Source organism: Sminthopsis crassicaudata, chromosome 1, assembly GCF_048593235.1.
Source record: "Sminthopsis crassicaudata isolate SCR6 chromosome 1, ASM4859323v1, whole genome shotgun sequence".
NCBI lineage: Eukaryota > Metazoa > Chordata > Mammalia > Dasyuromorphia > Dasyuridae > Sminthopsis > Sminthopsis crassicaudata.
This window is the reverse complement of record NC_133617.1, coordinates 60868737-60892853: the sequence shown is the minus strand read 5'-3', so window position 1 is coordinate 60892853 and position 24117 is coordinate 60868737. Positions and strand designations below refer to the sequence as shown.

General features: G+C 35.1%; 1 protein-coding gene across 3 annotated transcripts in view; it reads right to left on the bottom strand.

The window, feature by feature from the left end:
• The window catches only part of BRD4 (bromodomain containing 4), a 139755-nt gene that overhangs the window by 10935 nt on the left and 104703 nt on the right, over positions 1 to 24117 (bottom strand). For 2 of the 3 annotated variants that reach the window (XM_074306630.1, XM_074306647.1), the window contains 4 exons: positions 23221 to 23420; positions 22140 to 22438; positions 19825 to 19935; positions 22 to 74 (listed from right to left, as the gene is read on the bottom strand). In XM_074306630.1, coding sequence (XP_074162731.1) covers positions 22 to 74; positions 19825 to 19935; positions 22140 to 22438; positions 23221 to 23420 — 663 coding nt within the window. The remainder of the gene's footprint in view (positions 1 to 21; positions 75 to 19824; positions 19936 to 22139; positions 22439 to 23220; positions 23421 to 24117) is intronic. The other variant, XM_074306638.1, reaches the window with a different exon arrangement.

Sequence of the window (24117 nt, the reverse complement as noted above, 5' to 3'; positions counted from 1 at the left end):
GGACCATTTCCAGTCACTTACCTTCTTTGGTTCCCGTCCAGGATGCCCTTTCTTTTTGGATTTTGGTGCCATCTCTGCAGAGAAGAAAAGAAGGTAAGTCTCTGGCTGAGTGTTGGCTGGGGTATAGGTGTGGGGTAGTGTATTTTAAGATAGGAGCCAAAGCACTCAGTAAAAATGTTAGGTCACTGGGTTTATCTAAGAGAAAAACTTGCTGGGATGAGTGAGGCTAAGGCTTGAACACAAAATGGCCAAAGATCACAATCATTATCTTATTAGGCCACCTGACAGAGGGGGGCTTTCAGAAAACCAGATGGGGAGACTTAACCAAGGATTTAGGACATGACACAATTGTCATTGCCACCAGAGGAAAAAAAATGTTCCTTCCCCTTTAGTTCACATTCCTCTTTGAATCTGTTCCCCACCTCCACCCCCCTTTCTTTTATTTCCACAAAGGCCCAAGAAGGTGGCAAAATGGGCCACAGAGAGAAGACTCTCATCTTCCTTGTTCAGGCCCCGTTCAGAAGTAGAGCCCAGTAGTCTCCACACAGTAACTTCAGCTAAAGTCCTCCTCCCCACCCCCCATCCCTAACTTCTCTTCTATAGTCTCTTTTCCGAGGACCAAAAATCCATGACAAAGGAAACTTATGTTGAGGGTTATTCCAAACTTTAAACGTGTCAAACCCAATAAAGGTCTCCAAATACCTGCCTATGTTAGCCAGTTCCTTAAGTCATGGAAGTCAAATAAAATAGCTGCTTCTGAGAGGGCCTCATAAATCTATGGCAAGGGCAGGAAAGAAGCTGACAAATAGGAATGCTAAAATGACTCCACCAAAGTAAAAGTAGACAGCTTCTCAAACCCAAAGGAAAAAAAATGTGCGACAGAATAGGGTAGCTGGACTCATGGGACTTAAAAAAACCAACAACCAAACCACCATAAAACCAAAACCTTGTAAAAGAACATCTTCCCACCCCCACCCCCAGTCACTGTTTTAGGCTACAGATCACAACTTTACCTCTACTTCCTGGTAGAGTGGGAAAGGTTCCTACACTCCCAATAAGAGTGAACTGTTGAGGACAAGTCTGGAGTCCTAAAGATTGTTTTCCTCACCCAGTGAAACAAGTGCCTTTGAAGAAGAGACTGTTTTAGTTGTCGTATTTATATGCCTAATGCAGAGAATAGTGTCTGGTAGTTGATGAATAAATTTTTGTCCACTGATACGCCCTTTAGTCTCAGTTGATCTCAGGGTGTCCAAACTTACATTCTATTTTCTTCAAACCCATCTTCCTTATAAATATTAGTGATAATTCTAGAAGGCCTACAAATAAGAAATCTTCTGGCCTACCATGAGTGGGGATCAAACTCAAAATAGAAATAAATAGCTTATGTGGACTGTTATCTCAGATATATCTTCTTATTATTATTATTTATGTTATCAAATAGTTCCCAGTTCCAGTTTAATCTAGTTCACTCTAGGTGGCATACAGCAGTTCTGACCCACACAATAAGCAGACTTGGTTGCATCCAGATAACTCTTGAGTTACCTCAACAGTCCAGAAAGGTCACCCAACTTTCTACTAGGCATATTGCTGCTAGTCAGGAGTTGGTCCACAGGTAGGCCTAAATAATGCTTATGAAGAAGGCCACCAAATGTATCATGTGACAAGATAGTGAAAAGTAATGAAAGAAAAAAAATGAGTAGAATGAAAAAGGAATTGATCATATGATTTAGAGAACCCTTACTTTCTTTTTATGGGTGAGGAAACCTAAAGCTACCTAACAGAAGAAAGATGCCTTCAGTGCTTGATCTCAAACTATTAAAAAGGCAGCTATGTGAAGGTCAAATTGAAGTATCCATTGAACTTAAATCAGTCTGATAACCACCAGTTAGTTTTTTTTTTTTTTTAAATAAAATATACTATCATACCAAAAAAAAAAAAGTTTATTTTACCTGACACTACACATGTTAAAGCAATAATCTGATTCTTCTGTTTGTAATGTTAAACACATCAGGCAAATAAAAGATAATTTTGTTTTTAAAAATGGGAACAATAAATGCTTATAAAATCATTGGAAGATAAGCTTTCTGAAACCCAATAGCTCGATTGTGCATATTTCTACCATATCATATATTAAGAACCAAAGGTTTAAATAATTTTTGATGCTCTGGTCAAGGTGTAAAAATGGTGCATTCTTCATTAACATCCATATAAGTGAAGATCTAGAGCTTTTATTGCAACATACAACAAAACACACATGGGCTTAGAAGTTAGTTTCTGGCACTACAAAAAGTAACATTAAATGTTCTCTAGATATACTCTGTGTGATTAGCCTACCTACCTTGTTTCTGCCTACTCCTGGAGCTAATCAAGAAGTCAATAATCATTGTCCAATTCTACATCCACATATTTAAATTAATTCAACATATAACAAAATTATTTGGATATTACTTTTCTTTAATGAATCTATTTTTAAAAGAATAAAAATTATAATAAAAATTATAATTTTATGATTATGAAATAAATTTTAGCTATAAATATTAGAAGTTATTTTTAAAAAGTAAGTGAGCTACTCTAAACTATTATACCATAAATAATATGAAAATGGAAACGAATTTAGATAATTAGCCTAGAATTATTGGTCCTAAAAAAGAAAGCACTCTTGGATTGCCACTTTGTTTACGCCAGTGCTATAGGGCTGAGATTTCACTGACACGGGTTATTTTCTCCATCAATGCAGATAAATCATGGCTCCATGGCAGATAGTTTTAATGAGTTGCTGTGTTTAGAAAACATTTATCACCTGGTAAAAAGCAAACCCTCTACTGCTGGGCATTAAAAAATCTATCTAAGGTAGGAAGGGCATAGCAGGACTCTTTTCACTTCTGGCAAGGGCTTTGAAACCCAGGTTATTTGTATGCTAGAATAAGGAATGGAGTACTTTTGTGAAAGATCCCATTATTACCTCTCAAATTCAGGTGTTTGAAATTATATCCACAAAGTACTAAAGCCAAAGCTACAGAAATGATCATTCTTATCCTTTAAAACAATTCCTTTTTATTTAGGGGCTGCTGTGGGTAGAACATATAGGCTAGATATTAAGGAGAAATTATTGAGTCTAGTAGAGGATATCACACACACACACACACACACACACACACACACACACACACACACACACACACACACACACAAATACAACACAAAATAATACCTGCCTGGGACTTTATTAATATCTAAGAAAATGATGGAAGGGTTTGTCAAATAGGTGGCATATGAGTTGAACTTCAAAGGATGTGGAGAAAGAGAAAGGCCCATCAAATCTAGGGGGATGAGAGCCAAATGTATCAAACCACCATCCATTTTGGCACACAAAGCAAGAAAAACAAAGCAAGTTATAACTGTAGGACAAAGGGATAAGTTCAGATCATATACAGTTCAAAAAAAAAGGAGAAACCAATGATAAAACAGAACTAAGGAAGTAAAATATGCTTAAGGAATAAGAGGCACAAGCTTAAGTAGTTAGGATGAGATTAAATTTGAGGGAATTTAGGAAACCACTTCACCAAAAGGTCCTACTCCTATGTTTCAAGCAACCCCAAATAAATGCTTCAAGAATAGTCCAGCAAAAAATTAGTGTCTGTATGTAAGTTAGCATATACAAAATAAATTCAAGTTAAATGTGGGGAACAGAGGAAAAGCACCTTTAACTGAGGAATTTTAAAAACCTTCATGTATAAGGTGTTATGTTTACAGAATTTTAAAGGAAAGAATTCTATGAAGTACAAATGAGGAGAGAGTAGAAGGAAGCACACATATTCATGTAGGCATGTATTCACACATATAAATAGAAGGAATATCATGTGTGGGAGGTACCTAAACCACATAATATAGTGTTGGATTGGGTAGGGAAAAAAGTCTTCACAAGTATAAAGTGGGACAACCACTCCAAAAAAGGTGGTGTAACTCTCCTTTCTCTGAACTCTGTGTTTAAACCTATCACTGCTTTGCTAGTCTGTTTTTCTTGTTTTGTGCCACTGTTCTATCTTTCCAATGAGACATCAAGCTCTTTAAAAAAAAAAAAAAAAAAAAAAAAAACCCAAAAACAAAGAAAGTCTTCTGTTTTGCTTTTATCTCCTTCAGTTCCCAGCCCAGTGTTCTGTATAGCCTGGTGGTACTTTTCTTTTCTAGCCTTTTCCTCGATTACCACCCATTCACTAGTAAAAATGGATGTCAATTTAATATACTTGGCGCTCCTTTACCTAGCCTTAAGACTCTCCTTTCCCTCGTTTACTATTTAAATTCCTACCCATCCTTTGAAATCCAATTCAAGTTGCCACCTACTTCATAAACCTTTTCATGATTTTCTTGAATAATTAATAAGGTTCCCTGGCAGACGTCATGCAAGTCTAGCACTGAGAGATCAATTAGAGAGAAGTAAGCAGAAAGAAAGGGACAGAGAGGCTATGAAGGTAGAAATTACAAGATCTGGCAAGTGAATGGATATGGAAAGAATTAAGATTAGAATAGCATCTTTATTAGCTGTGGGAATTAAATAAACCATACTGACTCCATCTTATTACTCAACTCTGGAGCTAACTTAATTCCCTTTCTATTTAATGATGGCTCTTAGACTAATTTCTGTCTTTCAAGAAAACTTTATTGCACGGTTTTTATCTAGCTTTGCCTGACTCAGAAGCTGGACCCAACTCTTCTTCCTTAGAGACTTTTAACTAAGAGCCTAGATTAGACTAACCAGAAACCCGGGCAGATCCAAAAACTAATGCAAGGAATTTTCTTATAATTAATTATACATCTTGGCTCTCTTCAACAAGATGATTCAAACCAGTTCCAATTGTTCAGTAATGAAGAGAATCAGCTACACCCAGAGAACTATGTGAAAAGAGTGTGAACCACAACATAGTATTTTCACTCTGTTATTGTTTCCTTACATTCTTGTTATCCTCCGATTTTTTTCTTTCTTTCTAGATCAGATTTTTCTTGTGTAACAAGATAATTGTATAAATACGTATATATATATTGGATTTAACATATATTTTAACATATTTAACATGTATTGGATTAGCTGCCATCTAGGGGAGGGGGCGGGGGAAGGAGAGGAAAAGTTGGAACAGAAGGTTTTGCAAGAGTCAATGTTGAAAAATTACCCATGCACATGTTTTGTAAATAAAAAGCAATTAAAAACAAACAAAAAACACAAATTAATTATATATCTCAAGCAACCCATATGTCTGATCTGAAAACTGGCCTTATATTAGTTGATCAGTTACTTGTTTCCATGTACTTTGAATTATATATAGACACTTAGGAGAAGTAGGAAACTTCTTTTTCTGATTAGGGAATTGTAGCTTTTCACTCTTTCCTTCCTAGTTTGAGTCCCTCATCTTTTCTCAATTAGAAATCAGATTTCTTAATTTTGTATCCTGGTTAATGGCTTTCTTTTAATTAATTATTAATTATTTTTATTAAAATATAGGTACACTATATCCAAGACATCCCCCTCACTTACTATTATGAATAATCTTGAAGTTATTTTGGCATGACCTGTGATTGAAGAAGTCATGCTGATTTAACTATAATAAATACTTTCCTTTCTAGCTGTTCATTAATAATCTCTTTAATGACTCCTTAAAAAATTTTTTCCCTTAGGAATCTAAGCAATGATCTATACTTTGCAGATTGTTCTCTTCTCTGTTCAGGACACTATTTACCCTTCTACAATCTTGAATCACTAATGCTTTTCATGACCTTTCAAATAATACCCACTATGGTTCATCTATAACATTTGCCAGTTCTTTCAGGACCTGAGAATATCTTTTATCTGAGTCAGTTGAACTGACTTTCTTGAAGGCAGGGGTCCTCTCTCACTCATCTGAGGTATCAGCTCTTTGTTATGTTAAATTTAATTGTTACATTTCCAACATAAAGGTTATTCTTTCTTGGGAAGAGAAAACAGAAAAAAAATCATTTCTGAGCATTTGCCCTATCTACCCCAAGACAGACATTTTGTATGTATCATGTTTGAGATGTTTATAAAACATTCATTAAGTAGTTGGAGATATACAAATGAACCCAAGGGGGGGGGGGGGGGAGGGAAAACTAAGGTTACACATACAGAAATGGGAATCATCTGAACAGAGAAAATTAATCAGAGAGGCTCATAAAGTTAACACCGTCAAAGAGTAGAGAAAACACGGACCCCAGACAAGCCTAGGTCATAATATACAATGGGAAGGGAAAAGAGCAAGAGCAATGGCTCTGTAGATAGAAATTATGAGTTCAAATCCTGCTTGTGACCCTATTTTTCAGTAAAGAAGCCTAAAAAACAAGTCTTTCAGGAAACAGAAATAGAAATCACCAATGGAATAATCTAAATGCTTTTTTAAAAGCTGAGGTACATGGAAACATTGTTAAGAGAACTAGAGTCTTGATAAAAAAAAAAAAAAAAAAAAAAAAAGTCCAATGTAAACTTGAAGCTAGCTATACGTGTAACTTCTGGGTTTTAAGATTGAGTTCATGAATAAAATAGAACCTGTTCAGGCAAGTCACAAATGCCAGAGGAAAAAAGTTTAAGAATAACTGAAGGACATAATAGCTATCATTAAACATAATAAAGTATTGTCAAGTGGAAAGGAAGCTTTTTTTTTTTTTTTTTTTTTTTTTTTTGGTAACTGTGACTCTTTCAAGTTCTGAGATTTTTTTCCAGTAGTAAATAAGAAGGCAACCAGAGGATTAAGGGGAAAATATGGGGTTTTTGTAAACCTTGCATATAAAACTATCTGCAATCTAATTCTAATTTGTCTTTGTTTCTCCTTATTTGTTCCCTTATTTAAACTTTTTGGTCTCACCAGCTTAATATCCAAGTTAGATATATTTTAAAAATCTAGCAGCAGTATGGAGGAGAGAATGAATAGGGAAGAAAAATCTGGGAGACCAAGTTATTCTAGTAATCTAATCTTGAACAAAGAATTTACTTAGGATACAGTGATGGCAGTAAGAAAAGAAAAGAGAAGATAAATATTAAAGACATTATTAAAGACATATGAAAGGATTAAAAACTAGATGCCCATGTAATGGCTAAATAATCACCAGCATTTAAGACTACCCTGGTATGTATATGGAATGCTGAAAGAAAAACAAATGTAGTATAGAGCCTATATCTTTTTTCTCTTCTTAAAAGAAAATTATCAAACAGTATAATACAATGACTGCAACAAAACAAATGAGGCAGGGTTTTGTATAGAATTTTTTTTTTTTTTTTGCTTAACTTTGCTGTGTCACAAGGGAGAACACAATAAAGAGGGTGACAGTATTGACACATGACTGATGTAAATTTTAAATAAAGACATCAAATTTTTAAAAAAATATGCCAGTGATGTTTTCCTACCCAAATGGTAAAATATGTTTATTCCAATATTCCATGGTAAGCTATTTGAATTTTTAACATTACAAACTTTAGATTAGGGGCAGATAGGTGGCAGTGGATAGAGCATCAGCCCTGAAGTCAGGAGAATCTGAGTTCAAATAACTAAACACTTCCTCACCGTGTAACCCTGGGCAATTCATTTAACCCCAATTGCCTCAGTTAAAACAAACACACACCAAAATACATACTTCAGATTATATCAACATTCGGTTCTCACCAGGATCAAGACAAAGTAATACTCTGTTAGTTATAAAAATAAATGGGTAAAAAAAGTCTTGTATTGAGATTCAAAAAATAAGGGTTCTAGTCTAACTGGAACTAAAGTAATACTCAGTTACAAAAATAAATGGGTAAAAAGAGTGCTGTAATAAGATTCTTTTTTTAACCCAGGTGATGGCCACATCAGAAAAAAAGAAGGCTATGGTAAGGGTCTTAACCTTTCTTTTATGTCACAGACCCTTCTGGCACTCGGATAAAAGCTCACTAACCCATCTTTTCATAGTAATTTTTAAACAAAACAAGTCAATACCTATAATACAAGGGAGATTGGACTACATGAAAAGGAGAGGTAAGTATTTTACCTATCTGTCATAGGACTATAGCAGGCATTCAAAAATATTTAGTGAACAGAAATCTCAGGTGACAACAAAAAGAAATTTCTCACTAAATAAACCCTTGCAGAAAAGCTGGGCTTTCCAAATGGTGGAAGAGAGTGCAATGGAAAAAAGGGAAGAAGAATACAGATGCAGAACTAAGTTGGCTGGGTAGATTATTAAACTTTGTAGGAAAGGGATGAAAGAAGCTGTTAAAAACTATTTCCTAAAAGAAAATGGAAACATAAGGGTAGAGAAAATAAACAAATTCACTAGCTACTACAGCTTCCTAATCCCAATTCTATGAGAATATTTAAGGCATAAAACAGAGTTGCAGTAGAAAAGCATTTTACCCAGGCAAAAAGCAAACTGAAAATAGTCTATCTGGAAGACAGAGTAAAACAGAATTTAGTTTTAGCAATTCATGTTGAAGATTATAACAATTCATGAAACTAGAAAAAGTAGCACAGAAGAAGCAACATCGTAAGATTCTAGTTCCTTTTCAATAATCAGTAGATCACTTTGAGGGGATCTATTACAGGCAACACAAAGACAGGTTCACCTACTAGAATTATCTGGGGTGTTCAATATTGAAAACATGAACAAGTTCTTTGCTGTGCCAGGAAATGACAGGTTTAATGAAGCACTAGGTGCTTTGAGAACTTGAGGAATGGGGAAGTGTAGAATGAGGGTAGATTGCAAATAAGATACATAAACATGGATTTCTGTGAGGAAGTTTAGTGGACACACTTTTCAGAATGAGAAAAAAAGCTGTAAATAGCAAATGGGAGACACAAGGTTGCATGACAGATCTTTATAGAAATATTTTGTCAGTGATACTGGGAAATTAACCTTACTGAAGCTAAAAGCAAACTTTAGAAGTCTACAGGAAATGGGGACCAAAACAGAATCCCAAGAGTACTGAAATGCATCATTTAATAATACACTACAAAAACCGACCCCATTCACATGAATGAGACATTTAAAGTTTTCTCATCAGATGCTGGATTCAAGACCATAAAAGGGTTGATATTTATTTTTAGAGTGAAAATGCTTTCTTGTGGACTCAAAAGAAGAAATTGATGCCTTTGCTGGAGCCTTCCTCCTAAAACCATTTTTTTGGGAACCATATTTCAAAGTAAATAAAACAATTTATGTACAGAAAGTGTAAATATGAAACGAGAGGAGGAAACTGAACATTCTCTTTTAAACACCAACTATATAAGACATAGAGAAAAAAGTTATATTTTACCTACTATTTCAAGACTGAAGTTACAACAGCATTGAACTATGAGTCAGAAAATCTGGTTTCTTGTCACTCAATATATAACCTTGAGACCATCTGGTACAATGGGAAGGGAAAAGAGCAAGAGCAATGGCTCTGTAGATAGAAATTATGAGTTCAAATCCTGCTTGTGACCCTATTTTTCTGCCCTTGGATATTAATTTGATCTGAATTTTAATTTTCCTTATTAAAAAAAAAAAAAAAAAAAAAGGTTTAATTTCATGTGTCAGAAACCCTTTCAGGTCCATATTTTTATTCTTATCTACACATCAACTCAGTTCATTTCTGAAAATGAGTAGATGGGTCTATAAATATGAAATTACTTGCTAACAGCACTACTTAAGAGATAAATGTAGATATTCAAAATTATTTTAGTCAGCATGTTTTTTATTATATGGTATAAAAAGCAAAGGAAACGGATATAGTAAAGCTGGATTTGGATTGTGATGCTGCTGCAGTAGTTGCTTCTTTCTAGAATCTTCTTTCAGGAATCTCTAAATCCTCTAAATCATACTACACTAGACAAGCTACTTCCCCCTTCACATATTCTGTTTATCTCCCGAGGTGATGGTGGGTTCAATGAGAAAGTATCTATTTCATCAAATCCCAAGACTCTCAAAACTAGTCCTACATTGGCCATTTTCACACACTTAATCCCTGAACAAAAGTGTCTTCTACAATGGTACTGTAGAATAATGATGACAAGCAGTCACTGTCCAAGTCCCAATTTCAGTCAATTCTTTATACATTTTAGAAATGATACATTATGAAATGCAAGTAATAAAAAAAAAAAAAAAATCAACAGAAACCTACTTTATACTATTTTAATTAATTCTTGGGGAGAAGTGGAGGGAGACTTGGGCTTTCTATCTTATCCAGGCTGCAAGTGTAGCAGTTACTTATTAGCTCCTAAACTCGGTGCTTATTGGCCCTTTTATGTTTGTGTTTCAAACATAGGCTGGTTTGCTCCTCCCCTTGGGCAACTTGGTATCTCCCTATTCCTGGGGCTATAGTGTGCTAGGCTTGAGGTGGACAACCGATGGGATTTCCAACTTCTGTATTGAAGAAATCTAGCAGCTTTGGCAGGGACTATAGGAACATGTTACTATACCTGGCAATAAAAATACCTTAAAAAATTAGTTGCTAAATGAAGTGCTATTCCATTTTCATAAAAACTGCTCTATAGCTATTATCCTATAAATCAGTCTCTGCTCACAGAAACATTGGGAAAGTTCATCCTATAACAGCCTACTCACTTTTCATCAGTATTCTCTGTAACCTTTGCTCCGCCCCTCTTCCCCCCCTTGATGGGAGAGCAAGGCCAGCAGAGCAAAGAACTCCTAAAGCCTCTATTTATTTAAAGAGCATTATGAGGCCAACCATGTCTTCATTATCCACAAGGCTATATTCATTTGGATTTGGATTCTTTTGTCCCACTGAATATTGTCCCTCTTTCCCCAGGCTCCTTTAACTTTCTTTTGGGTGCAGTCTTCTTCCTTTGCTCTTGAGTTCCAAGAGCACAAGGACTTGCCCATTCAGTATTTATTAATATTGACCAATCATTTTCTTGAATTTCCACAGCTTTGTTTATGGCTTTCTGAGGTACTTATGTCCATCCTTCTTTGACATCAGAAAAAAATGGTATTATGTTTGTACCTTTCTTAAAGCCTACCACCCACCACAATACTTTCTGCAGTACAGATATTTTAATATGTGTATATATACTCTCTCTCCATTATTAGTCTCTGTCTCTGTCAGGTTTTTTGAATAAGGCTTTTAAGATGGGAGAGAAGACTTGTAAGTTCTGTATATTCTACTACTATTTAAAATAACATAAAATTAGAATGACCCTAGTATTTTGCTTAAAAAAAGCTAAAGTATATACAATTTTTTAAAGCAGCATTATACTATTAAAAGAAAAACATTTGAAATATATTCTGAGTGTGTGTGTGTGTGTGTGTGTGTATTACATACATACATATATTCATAGCAAGAAATGGTTTTTTTTTTTAAGTTGTCTTTTTTGCTGAGGCAATTGGGGTTAAGTGACTTGCCCAGGGTCACATAACTAAGAAGTATTAAGTGTCTGAGACCAGATTTGAATTCAGGACCTCCTGACTTTAGGGCTGGTGCTCTATCCACTATGCCACCAGGCTGCCCTTTTTTAACTTTTGAAGGGAATGTATGAAAGAAATATCAAAAGTTTGAATGAGACTTGAGGGCATTATGAAATTAGGCATGAAGGTAATTATTAATAAATATTAAGGAGTTAGGCTAGTAAATTGAAAAAAAAAAACAATAACCCTGGGAATATATAAAACTAGTTATAAATGAGGCAATAGCTGTAATTATTGTTCTCAGTAATTGGGCTGAGTTCTAATCTGGGTCTTCAACTTCTAAATGTTAAACAATAGTCACCATTTATCTGTCTTTGTAATACTCCATCTGAACAAATCCAGGTCTCTCTCTTCTTTCAGGTACTGCCAAGCTTATATTTGTATATATGTATCCTCAGTTCCCTTACTGTCCAGTCATTTTATCTCCTCTTCCCCCTTCCCCCGATATATATGTATGTAGAAACAATTTTTAAAGTTATTTTTAAAACTTTTACATTGCAAACTCTCCCCTCCCTACCCCAAGCAATTCAATACAAGTTATATATCTATAGCCATTTAACAAAATTTGTTAATCTGGGTCTGTGAACTTTATTTTTTATTTTTGCTGAGGCTGAGGTTAAGTGACTTGCCCAGGGTCACACAGCTAGGAAGTGTTAAGTGTCTGAGACCACATTTGAACTCGGGTCCTCCTGAATTCAAGGCTGGTGCTCTATCCACTGCGCCACCTAGCTACCCCTGGTCTATGAACTTTATTTAAAAAAAAAAAAAAAAAAAAAAAAAAAAAAGTATTTTGAGAACTGTATTTTGATGTGATTAATTTCCTTTGCAATTCTATGTAGCTAAATTTAAAAACATTCTGAAAAGGGAAAAAAAAGTTAAGCTGAAGAGGTTAAGAATCCCTATCCCTATTCAGATGTCAAACATTGAACCAATCCTCATGAATGAGACCCCAGCTACATTAAAATATAGTGGGAAGTATTGTTAATATGGGGTTTTCTAAGTCAATATGTGATCTACAATGATTCTTATATATGATTTAGTGCCTCCCTCTACTGTTTTGTCATATTTAATTCCAAAGTGATTAACTGCTACTAAGAATATTTTAAGAGGATGACATTATCCTAGGAGAACACACAGCTCAGGAAAATCAAGCTCTAAAGATAGATTACATTGTAACGAAAGAGGTGAGGTGAATATATTTTGCAGTCTGCTCTGAAAAACACTACAAAACTCCCTTCTGGCTCTAAAGCCAAAAAACACACCACTCTGATTTAGTTTTTAGTAGGGGAAGGCCACTCCCCCAATTCTTACCCCCGACTCGTCCCTCATGGATTTCATTCTTTCCCAAAAAGCAATCTTTTTGAATAGGCAATAAGCAAAATGCCCACCACAGATGGGGTGCGCACGCATACACACACACACACCTTAAGAGGGTAAGCAACAGAATTTTTATAAATTCTTCAGGCTGGTGGGAAATTTCAGATGGATTTTTAGTAAGAACCTACTATGTCTTCTTGCTGTATTTTTGGTTCAAATCTTTTCAAAACATCAAGAATTCCATGTTTCCCCTGAACTATTAAAAATCTCCTTCACTACTGCCCCCAGTCCAAATCCCCTATTCCAGGCCCCAATCCCTCTCTAACTCCTTCCACTGTTCAAACTACCAACCCCGTGGGAAAAGGAAAGCAGATAATGAAAATAGCTAGATCATGCTTGCATCCTACAAACATAAAATTCAGTATGAGATGAGAAGTCAATATTTCCCTCCCTATCTCCACTGCTGGCTTTTTCACATGAGTGAAAAAGCATAATAAGTTTGGGTTAGAAGTTGAATAGGATATATCTTTAGAAACAAGTGGAAAACAAGGTTCTGAATCAAAGAGCCACAGAAAGATTGTTATATGGGTGTGTAATGGGGGAGGGGAAGGCAGGGATTCAACATTTCAAAGATTGTTAGTGCTATTCCCCTCTCTTGGGAATTTTACCCATCTCTGCTAAAGCTGGAATTCAATGCTGCATGAAAGCACAACTTTGGTGGAAAAGTAAGATGAGACTTGAAAGCAGAAAATAAATTCCATAGGGGAAAAATCTTCTCTTGATAGGCCCTAAAGAAAAGCAAATCCAAATTTACAACAGCTACCCTCTTTTGCTTCTGTAGTCTTGAATTTCAATACATTAGGAATGGAAAGCCAAGAGTAGGTCATCAAGCTGTCAACCTCCTCATTGACTCATTAGCAGGAAGCCCCAGTTACCATAGGTTAAGTAAAGCTGTCAGACTGTTACACCCCAGAGAGTCGAAAAGCATCTGATGGGAAAGACATAGGAAGGAATATGCATTCTAACAACCCTGCTGCTACTATATTAGCAGAGCTGGGCTTCACATCTGATTAAATAAACAAGCACACATCAAGGCAATAACTAGGCTCAGAAGGATGTGGTAAAGTTGTCCAATGACATTCATGCTGGTAGGAAAAAGAATTGAGGTGAGAAAGACTTCCCACTGACTATGTCTTGTGTGTGGCTTTCCAAATCAGAGATTTAAACCTGATTAGAAATCTCTTACTTTTACAGAGTAATCGGGCTCCACTCACTCTTGTCTATATTTGCCAAGAGATGCTCAGCATAGGTTGCTCCTCCCATCCCATTTTGTACTTCTATTCCTTCTAAAATTAATGATCTGTCTCTTGGGAGCCTTGTTAGTTAAGCTGACCCCTAGGCTAAGAGACAAAATATTCCTTTCAGGAATTTTAGCTCCAATCTAGAAAGAAACTCTTAAACAAAAGAAAGAAATGGAGGGAGAGAAAATTTCTAACTAAAAATTTCTATTTAGAAAAGACTACAACTGGGTTTACACAGAAGCTTAGTTTAAAAGGAGGGGATTTATATTAAAGCATGCCATCTTGTGCTACATGAGGTGCCCATTTGGATGATACATGTACAATGAGAATTGCCTTGGGATCAGCAATGATAGAAGCTGGGCTAGCATAACTCGACTACACAAATGATGAAATTTGCTTATAGAAGCAAGCAAGCAGAATGCATATGAAAAAGCCCTCCAAAGACAAACTAAGATGGCCAAAAGCTATAAAAGCCCCAAATAGGGAAAGTAATCCAGGAAAAAGAGAGAAAATGGGCATCAAGGCAGCCAGTATGTCAGTGCAAAAGCTGTTGGAATTTTGAAGATAATTCAAAGATCATAAATCTCATTGTCCTCCACAAACCAGGACAGCTGTTCCCAGGATTCTCAGATTACTTATTGCACAATCATCTTTCCCTTTCTTAAAAAAAAAAAAAAAAAAAAAAAAATTGTGCTAGCAGCAGCCATAGAGCTCTGCATAAACTGCCAAATTCCTTCCCCTTCCCTGCCCCTGATGGAAAGCAAAAGTCTTCATTGAACTAAGAAGGTAGGAAAGATAAACTCAATGCCAACTAAAGAGGCACTGGAAAGGCAGGGACAATGTTATTCCACGAAAAACATTATTTAAGGAAAAGCAAAGTTGATTTTTTTTTTTTTTAATATGACTTCAGAGAAATGAACAAAGGCAAAATTCTAAGGAACATAAATCAGGTATATTTTTAACACTTAGACGAAGTGCCTGGAATTGCAGATTAGCAATAAACCATTTATGCCTATTGTCCGTAACCTTTACTAGATGCATTTTAAAAAATGATCAAGTATCCTGCTGATTATAGATTTGAAAGGTTTTAGTATTTTGAAGTCCTTCAGAGAAGGAATATACTACATAATTCATATGTGCAAGACTTTTCCTTTGTTTGAACTACTAGAAACAATATGGGTGCTGAAAAGTGAGAATAAAAATTCATGTAAGATTTGGCTAGAAATAAGAGCAACACATCAGGTAATACTAAAAATGTTAATTGTATCCAAAAAGTAGATCTTCAATGCCTAAATGTGACTTAAGAGTAGAGAGTAAAAAGCATGAATAATCCTTGAGGAAAAAAAGCACAGCTTTTAAATAGTACAAATAATTCCAATGCTTGTCAAGGACTCCATCTACTGGTGAGCCTAAAAGGCCTTTAATATCATTCATAGGAATAGGTAAATTTAAGAATTAAGACCCATAAGGGCATGTCTTGTGAAGATTAATTTCATAGGGATGATGAAGACATAACTTGACCCATAAAAATCTAATACATATTTGCAGATCCAAAAGCAATGGCATTTTACTGACTTAAGTACAGAATTTGGTGAAATTTGATTTCACAATCCCGACCACAGAAACCTGTCATTTTTTCCCCCTAATTGTATTTCTTGATCTATCACAGTATTGTCAGATGTGAAATATTTAATAAAACATATGCTTATCATGTCAATCTACATAGTATAGGCACTGAGATTTGCTTCTTGACTTGACTTAATATATACAATGTTCACATCTACTAAGGAGTATTTCACCAAAATAAATGGTAACATTAAGTATCAATGATGCCCAATTTGCCATCTGTTGAGAGATAAGAGGTTCTTTGGACCAGAAATTTATATCTCTAGCACCAAGGCTATTCAAACAATGTGGACGGACTGATAAAAGAGACAATGATAAGAGACTTAAGAAAGAAGGAATATTAATGTCATCTATTACATCACTTTTATTTTATAGATGAGGAAAATGAGACTCAGAGAAGAACTCTTTTGGAGCCGAGAACTAACTAGTGATATTAATGAAGAAAAATTTTTCCATAAGATATAGCCTATGAGATATTTGACCGAAATCTTTAAAGAAGCTTAGGAACTCTAAAACGAAGAAAATATGGATGAGAGCATTCTGGGAATGGGGAATTGCTTTTTTAAAGATGAAATGTTATGTATAAGATAATAGATCAACCAGTTTGGCTGAAACACGATACATATGAGGGGAAATAATGTAAAATTGATCTAGAAAGATAAGTGGGAGCCAGATCGGAAAGGTGAGAAGAGGAAATAAGCATTAATTGTGTACTGTGTGTCAGACATTGTGCTAAGTGATTCACAAATATTCTCTTATCTGATCAGAGGCGCTTGTATTTATCCCCCACCCCCAAAGGTAATAGGAAATCAATGCAAAGTCCTGAGCAGGAGAGCAATGTGATTTAAGAGTATCAATTTGGCAGATATGAGGAAGATGGATTATAAGGGGAATGAGAAGTGATGAAGTTGGGAGATATTGAAATCTAATGGAAATGTAACTGACAAAGTGGGGAAAAAAAAAAAAAAAGTTATCATTATAGTCCCAAAGTGAAAGATATTATCAGAGCTATAACCAGGGGAAAGAGAAGCTAAAAACGGCAGCTTTAAGGGTAAAGGTAATGAACAGAGTTTTGGATGTACAGAATGTGAGGTATTTGTTGTCCTCCTCCTATTTCCCTTGAAAAAGATGCAGGAAGACAATTAACATTTACATAGCATATACCATGTGCCAGGCACTGTGCTAAGCAGTTTTGCAAGTATTATCTCATTTGATACTCTTAAGACTCTGTGAAGTCAGTACTATTATTCTGATTTTATAGTTAATAGAAACTGAAGCAGACAGGTTGACTAACTTGTTCAGGGTCACAGAGCTATTTGTTAGTAGCTGACACATTAAGTGTGAATGAGAATAGCAAGATAATGTAAAAAAGAGAAAAGGGCTGACAGTAGAAATTTGAGAAACACCTCTGTTCACACATTAAGATGATTCAGTCAATGGAGAAGCGAAGATATAAGAAGCAGCAAAATGTGGTATTTTGGTTGTGCTATAATGTTAACAATTAGCTTTTAAAACCTCTTGCTGTGTGCCAAGAAGAAAATATAGAATCACTAACAAAACTTTCTCTGCCTGTCCTGAATAAAGAGCTTAAATTTCATGCAAAGAATACAGCATATACAACACAAGGAAAACAGGGAGAATTATGAACAGAAAACAAATGGATGAAAGATGGAGGATGAGAAAAGGCTTCCTATTAAGAAATGGACCCCAATAAAGATTTTAAGGGCTAGAAATAAGGTAGTATGCAAGCACAGGACGTGGCTTTGTAAAATACAGGGAAATGGAAGACTGAATGTTAAATCTGAGGGCAGCTATCATTATAACTTGGCTGCAATCGAATTTGAGGTGAATAATTTGAAATAAGGCTGAAAGGTAGGTGGGAGTCATATTGTGGAGGACCTTAAATGTGAGGCTAAAGAATTTGTATTTCATTTTCAAGCAAAAGTTCTGGAGCACAGAATTGTTATCATATGAAATCTATTAAAATGAGATAAATAAGGAGTGGTGCCTAGAAGCAGAGTTTAATGAGGAAGGTACTGACATAATCCTAGTGAAAATTATATGACCTATTACTATTTAGCAAAAGAAATTTTACAAGTCAGGAATGTGGGAATTGCAGAAGTCATGAAGAATGGAGATAGAAAAGGAAATTATGAATTTTGTCAGAGGGCAATTTCAGTAAAATGGTAGGGATAAATTAAGATAAAATGAAAGAGGTTGGAAAAAAAAGGGTGAGCAATGAGAAATGGAAGCATCAGGTACAGAGGAAGTTTTGGAAAAACAGTTTGGCAGATGATAAGAAGCCAGTGGCGAAAACATTGAAGACAAACAAGACAAAGGAAATGAATATCAGAAATCCCTATAAGAGTCAGAAAGAAATGAATCAAAGGAATTAGTCTCTGAAAAGGAGAAAATATCTATGATTGAAGAATAGCAAAGATACTGACAAAGTGTGAGAAATGAAAGAGAAGTGAAACAATCCATGTCTGCTGGCTTCAGTGTTGCCAGTGAAGCAGGAAGTTAGGTTAATTATATTAACATCAAACTACAAGGAACTGGTTAGGATTGAGAGATGAAAAATGTTTGAAATAATCTGAAATAAATTGAGGAGTCAATAGAGCCACAAAAGAAGGCTTGTCTAGCAAACAATGAGAGTCTCACTGAAGTTATGTATCAATTGTTTATGGCAACATGTTGAGTTTATTTTATGTCTTAAAAATAAAAGCATGCTCTATATAAGACATTCATGGTTTGCTATACAATCCTTTTCTGCTGTTCAACAATAAAAGGAAATTCTTTTATTTTATGGTTTGTGGTAAATAAACTAAAAAAGAAAACAATATAATAAAAACACTATTAAAAACTAAGAATTTATAGTAGTGATTATCCAGAATGAAGAATTCACCAATTGGGGGACAGCTCTTCTCTTGCCCTAAGGCCACTAAGTTGAACTACATGTTGAACTGTATGTTCAAAGTTATGTTGAAATCTTCATGAAACACCCATACATAGAGATCTGAGTGGTATGGTTTGCTTTTGATAGAAACTACCTTGTTCCACTTGGCTATAAGCAAAGGCTGAACCCAGTTTAGTGGCTCAAGACCTGAAGACAGCAAAAGAAGGGCAGTTGGTGGCCTATGAAATGCCTGATGAGAATGAGGGCAGTGTCCAGGTACATACAAATGATTTCTACTTATTCAGAAGCAGTGTGCTGAACGAGCTTGTGAGAATTGATGCTTACATTTTTAGTGAGAGCATATATTCCTCAGAAATTTGCACATGCCACAAAATCAGGGTCTAAACTTAATGTATAAACTTAATAAAATGATAGAAAAAAATGTTAATAATGAAGATTAAACTTAAAAGTATACAAAATACATTCCTTACTCCTGGAGCTTGTCACTTACTCTGGAATCACTTATTATTTATATATTCCTGCCATATGTAGCCCTACTGAAACAATTGCTATAGTTATCTCTTGGCCTTAAGTTTATCCATTGTGAAATGGAGGGATGGAAGTAATGGACAGGATTCTGGGATGTACAGATAATATTATCTGTACAGAGACCCTTTTACTTTTAACAAGCATTTTATGATGGCAATTCCCTCCACCCCCACAAGTGCTAGTACCAATGTTCTAAGACAATGACACCAGACTTAAAATCAGCAGGCATACTTTGATCATTACCCTAATGATGACGATTAGCTCATGTTTATAATATAGGGCTGTATGACTGACCATATACCATCATAATGATTCTGTGAAGTAGGCAGAACAGCCATTATTTTCCCAGCCTATGTAAGACAAATTAAAAAAAAAAAAAAAAAAAAAAAAAAAAAAAAAAAAAAAAAAAAAGATCATCACGATCTAGGAGTTCTCTAACAAGCAGGATGGCTACTAAGAAAAATGATCTATAAAAAATGACCTATAGCTGGCAGCAGGGAGAAATCATTTGTCAGGGGGCTGGTGTTAGACTTCACGTTTCTATTTTCACAAACAAAGAGTTAACAGTTTACTTACTGTCCCTGTTCTATTATCATCATCCTCTGAAAAGTAGTATCAAGAAAACATTGAAAACATTTGTATTGATCACATGAAGGCCTGTCAAGATTGGAAGCCTTTAAATAAGCTGGATCTAACCTGTTTCTGAATCATCACTGTCAGAAGAGCTGGATTCACTGGTGCTCTCAGATTCTGAAGATGAAAATCCCTTCATCTTAGAAGACCCCGCAATCATATCCACTTTCTCAGCTGCAACAAGACAATAGGAAAATAGTGTCCAAAAAGAATAGAGACAATTAAATACTTTTTAATATATGCATTTCTATATATATATATATATATATATATATATATATATATATATATATATATATATATATATATATATATATATATATATATATATATATATATATATATATACCTTTCTAAATAAACTGATAGGAAGGTAGACATTTCAATCAAGTTATAAACAACTACTTAGGAAAAAAGGAAGAATAAGTCTTAAAAAAAAAAAAATAAGCCCAAAGGCACTATTGCCTTGAAAAAACTTAAGAGAACCAAAATAAGATGATACAGAAATTTCAGCTAAGGCTATGATGATTGAATTAATTTATTGCAGTTTATATTACGGTGATTATAATTGGAGCCAAGTACATGTGTAATATTTTTCCTAATTTTCCAAATTATTGTCTCTTCATTGGGGATTCAGAAATTTTAATAGGTCACTGTGTAAACAGTTTAGTTTTGTTGTGTTCTTGTTTAAAAATCTCTTGCTATCAAATACTTTTGAAAGAGTAGAAGGTAAGCTGACCTATAGAAAAAAAAGTAGGCATTTTCAGGTCAGGTATTCTTTCTTGATTTAATCCAATACCAATTTACTATTTTTAAGAGAGGAAAATGGAGTTAGGTCAAACTTTGAGCAAGCCAAACAACACTTTAAATGAGTAGAGACAAGATAAGATTTTGAGAACTATTTAAATTCCTGTTGTATTGTCACAGATCTATATCTGATAAGTGAAATCAGAATCTGACTCTAAATATAACCTCTTAAAACTAGTCTTAATTTTTAATCATCATTTTTGATGATTTTGAGTTTGAACTTTTGATCAAGCTAAAGGTTTCAAGAAAAAGTTATTACAAAAATAATGAGTGTATAATAAATTAATATCTGGGTCTAAACAAGAATTTTTTTGGTGGGGGAGGGAAAGAGGAGATGAGATTCATCATCTTGACCTTTATTAACACAAGAAAACTTAAAACACTAGCAACGTCTTTAGAAAACACTAAAAGATTATCAGCATACAGCTCCTAAATACCTCTTAACATTTATTTGTACGCAATTCAATGTAAGCTCTGTGAGAGAAAGGAATGGGGTTCTTTTGAGAGGACTTTTCTTTGAATCCCCAAAGTATGGATAGTAGTTGGCATACATTAGTCTTTTTAGTTCAGTTGTCTTTTAGTCTTATCTGATTCTTCAGAGATCCCATTTGGGGTTTTCTTGGCAAAGATATTGGCGTTGATTTGCCATTATCTTTTCCAACTAGTTTTACAAATGAGCAACTGCTCAGAGTTACAAAGAAGAGGTGAGACTGGATTTGAACTTATGAAGATAAGCTTCATGCACCAACTATCTGCCCCAGGTGACTTACAGGAAATACATAAATATTTAATGACTTGAGTAGTGTGATTTCGGCAAAGAATATTAAGACTGCTAAATTTCTAATACAACTATAAAGAGTGCAATTTGCATGCCAATATCATTTATTGTCCATCTGCCCATAATACCCCTCCTATTTCAAGATATTTTGCAGCATATACAAGGGAAGAAAGGAATATTAGATTAAGATCAAAATGGAACTGTAATAATAGGTATAAAAAAATACTTATCAACTCTCAGAGAAGTACATACATAGCTATAGTCCTTGTGATGAGGCTTGTTTATAGTTGAATGGTTACTAGTTGTCTTTTTCTTGTGAAAGACATTTCTAGCCCAAAAGTGAATCTGAATTCAAAAATTCTAGGTACAGAAGATGCACATTAAAAAAATTAATTCAGGCTAGTCATTTAATACCTCATTGGCAGAGTCCCCCAAAAACATAAAAAATAGTGAAGTATTATTTATGGTGAAGATCAGAGTATAATAATAATAAGATCCAGACAGTGGAGTTATATATGAGGGTACATGCATCTGCAGATATCCATACACAGAGCTTTCTGAAGAAGCCAGAAGGGATAGAATCTCTGGGAAAGAGGAGACCACAAAAGCAAAAGGCACACAGACACACATACACACAAAAATGTTATCGTGAGAATCTAAAAACTGACTTGAAAGTATTATTTTGACCAGTGAACTGTCTCTTGGCTGGTAAATGACATTTCTAGTTTCTGATCTCATTGCTCTCTATGCCTGTCATCCCAGATAGGTATACTTGCAAGACTAGAAAAGATACCTTGAGGTTTCCTCTTTTTCCGCAAACATGAAGTGACATAGCGCTCTAGTTCTCGTAAGGTAGAAGGTTTCAATGTCTCAAAGTCGATTTCAATTTCATCTGGGTTGGAGTTTTTCAGCGAAGGTTCCCGGGACTGGATGATATGGACAACTCTGCCCAGCTTCTCACCAGGAAGCTTGTTAATGTCCAAACTCAACTGTCTCTTCTCCTCATAAGACATTGGCTTACATTTGTCCTCTTCTTCAGACTCATAGGTGGGAGGGGGTTTGTTCTTCATAGGCATAGGTTCCTTCTTGCTACTTAAAGAACAAAGTGACACATTGTTAGAAGAAGGCACAAAAGAGAAAAAAGCAGAGTCTTAATACAATCTAAATGATTCAATCTTAAACTGTCATTATAGAAAGAAACTACATTGACAAGTGTGAAGGGGTTTTTGCTTGTTTATCCACTCAGGCAAATATACCTAACTTTTAACTTTTTTTTTTTTTTTTTTACTAAACAGGGGAAGATAGCCCACCTAAAAACATTCAAGAGAGACTCTTAAGAGGTTAGAAGGGCTATCTCTTGAGACCTCTCTCTTCCTGACCACCTTTTTTACTTGTGAACTCAGGTTTGTTGATACTTCAATTACTATCCTTTTAAAAACAAATAGGCATGCAACTGAAAAAATGCAATGAAAGCTCCAGCTATAGAATCGTCTCAATATATAATTATTTTAGGATCAGGGTAAAAGGAATCCTTAAAAATCAGCAGACCCATTAAACAAGAATAACCCCTTTCCCCCCGCCAAAATAATAAACAGTCAAACTCATGACCAACTGAACCAGAGGCTATGGAGGTATAGTCTCTAATTCTTTACATTTAGAAGGTAATCATAGTGAGATTGCAATCAATAGTCACTGAGCTAGTAGGGATTTCCTCAACAGTTAACCTTAGTATCACTGAACTGGAATAACTGATAAACTAGCCAAAACTAAAGAGAGAAAGAGTCTGTAAAATCAACCACACAGTATGAGTGATTGGGCTCTCCTGGTTCAAGGTAGGTTCCTTTCTCCTCCTTCCAGTGGCTTGAGTCACAGACCTGGCATTGTTGTTGCTGCTGTTACTTTTCTTTGCCTTTTTGGGAGGTGGTTCCTTTGCTTTGCCTTTCTTGTTTTCTTCCACTTCCTCCTTCTTTTTGTGCTTCTCTTTCTTCTTCTCTTTCTTGTCTTTCTCTTTTTTCTTTGGTTTGTTTTGCTGAGGCTGGGAGAGCGCAGCAAGTTGCTCATGAACTGCCTTGAGCTAGGAGACAGACAAGAGGTTTATTATAAATATTTTCCATGATATGCTCTTCTCTCTGTCCTGATCTTACACAGAATCAAACGGAGAAAAGTCTAAATACAAGTAGCCATGTTTGATGTCAAGAAATGAGGAAGAATAAAGGTAATTGAAATAATAATATTTAGGAGCTTGGTTAAATGGCAAAAGCCAAAGGGGACAGTAACATTCCAAGAAGAACTGGGGTGAGGAATATGGTATAGGTTTTTCTCAAGAGGATAGGGTTTTCTTTGCTCTAGTAAATGCTCAAAGAGGTCTGAGTTGGTTTCACTCTTCCGAGGACTAAACAGAGAGAAAATAAAGAACATAGTTAGAATTTAACCTGTATCAGATTTTGTCTTGGGGAGGGGAGAGTTTCAGGAGGTAAGAGCAAAAGTTGGAACACAAAGTATTACAAAAAAGAATTTTGAAAGCTATCAGAAAAAAAAGGCTATAGATAGATGGTATAGTACAGAGATGGTATAGTAAGTCAATCACAGTTGTACCAGAGTAGAAGGTATAAGGGAGACATGGATCTTTGATGGAATAGCAGAAATGCTATAAATAGGGTAACCAGGGTAAATGCTTTCCTGGTATTCATGACATTGAAAAAATATGTTCTCCCTAGAAGTCATACCAAAGAGTTCTTGAATTCTGCATATCATGAGAGGAAAAAGCTTTA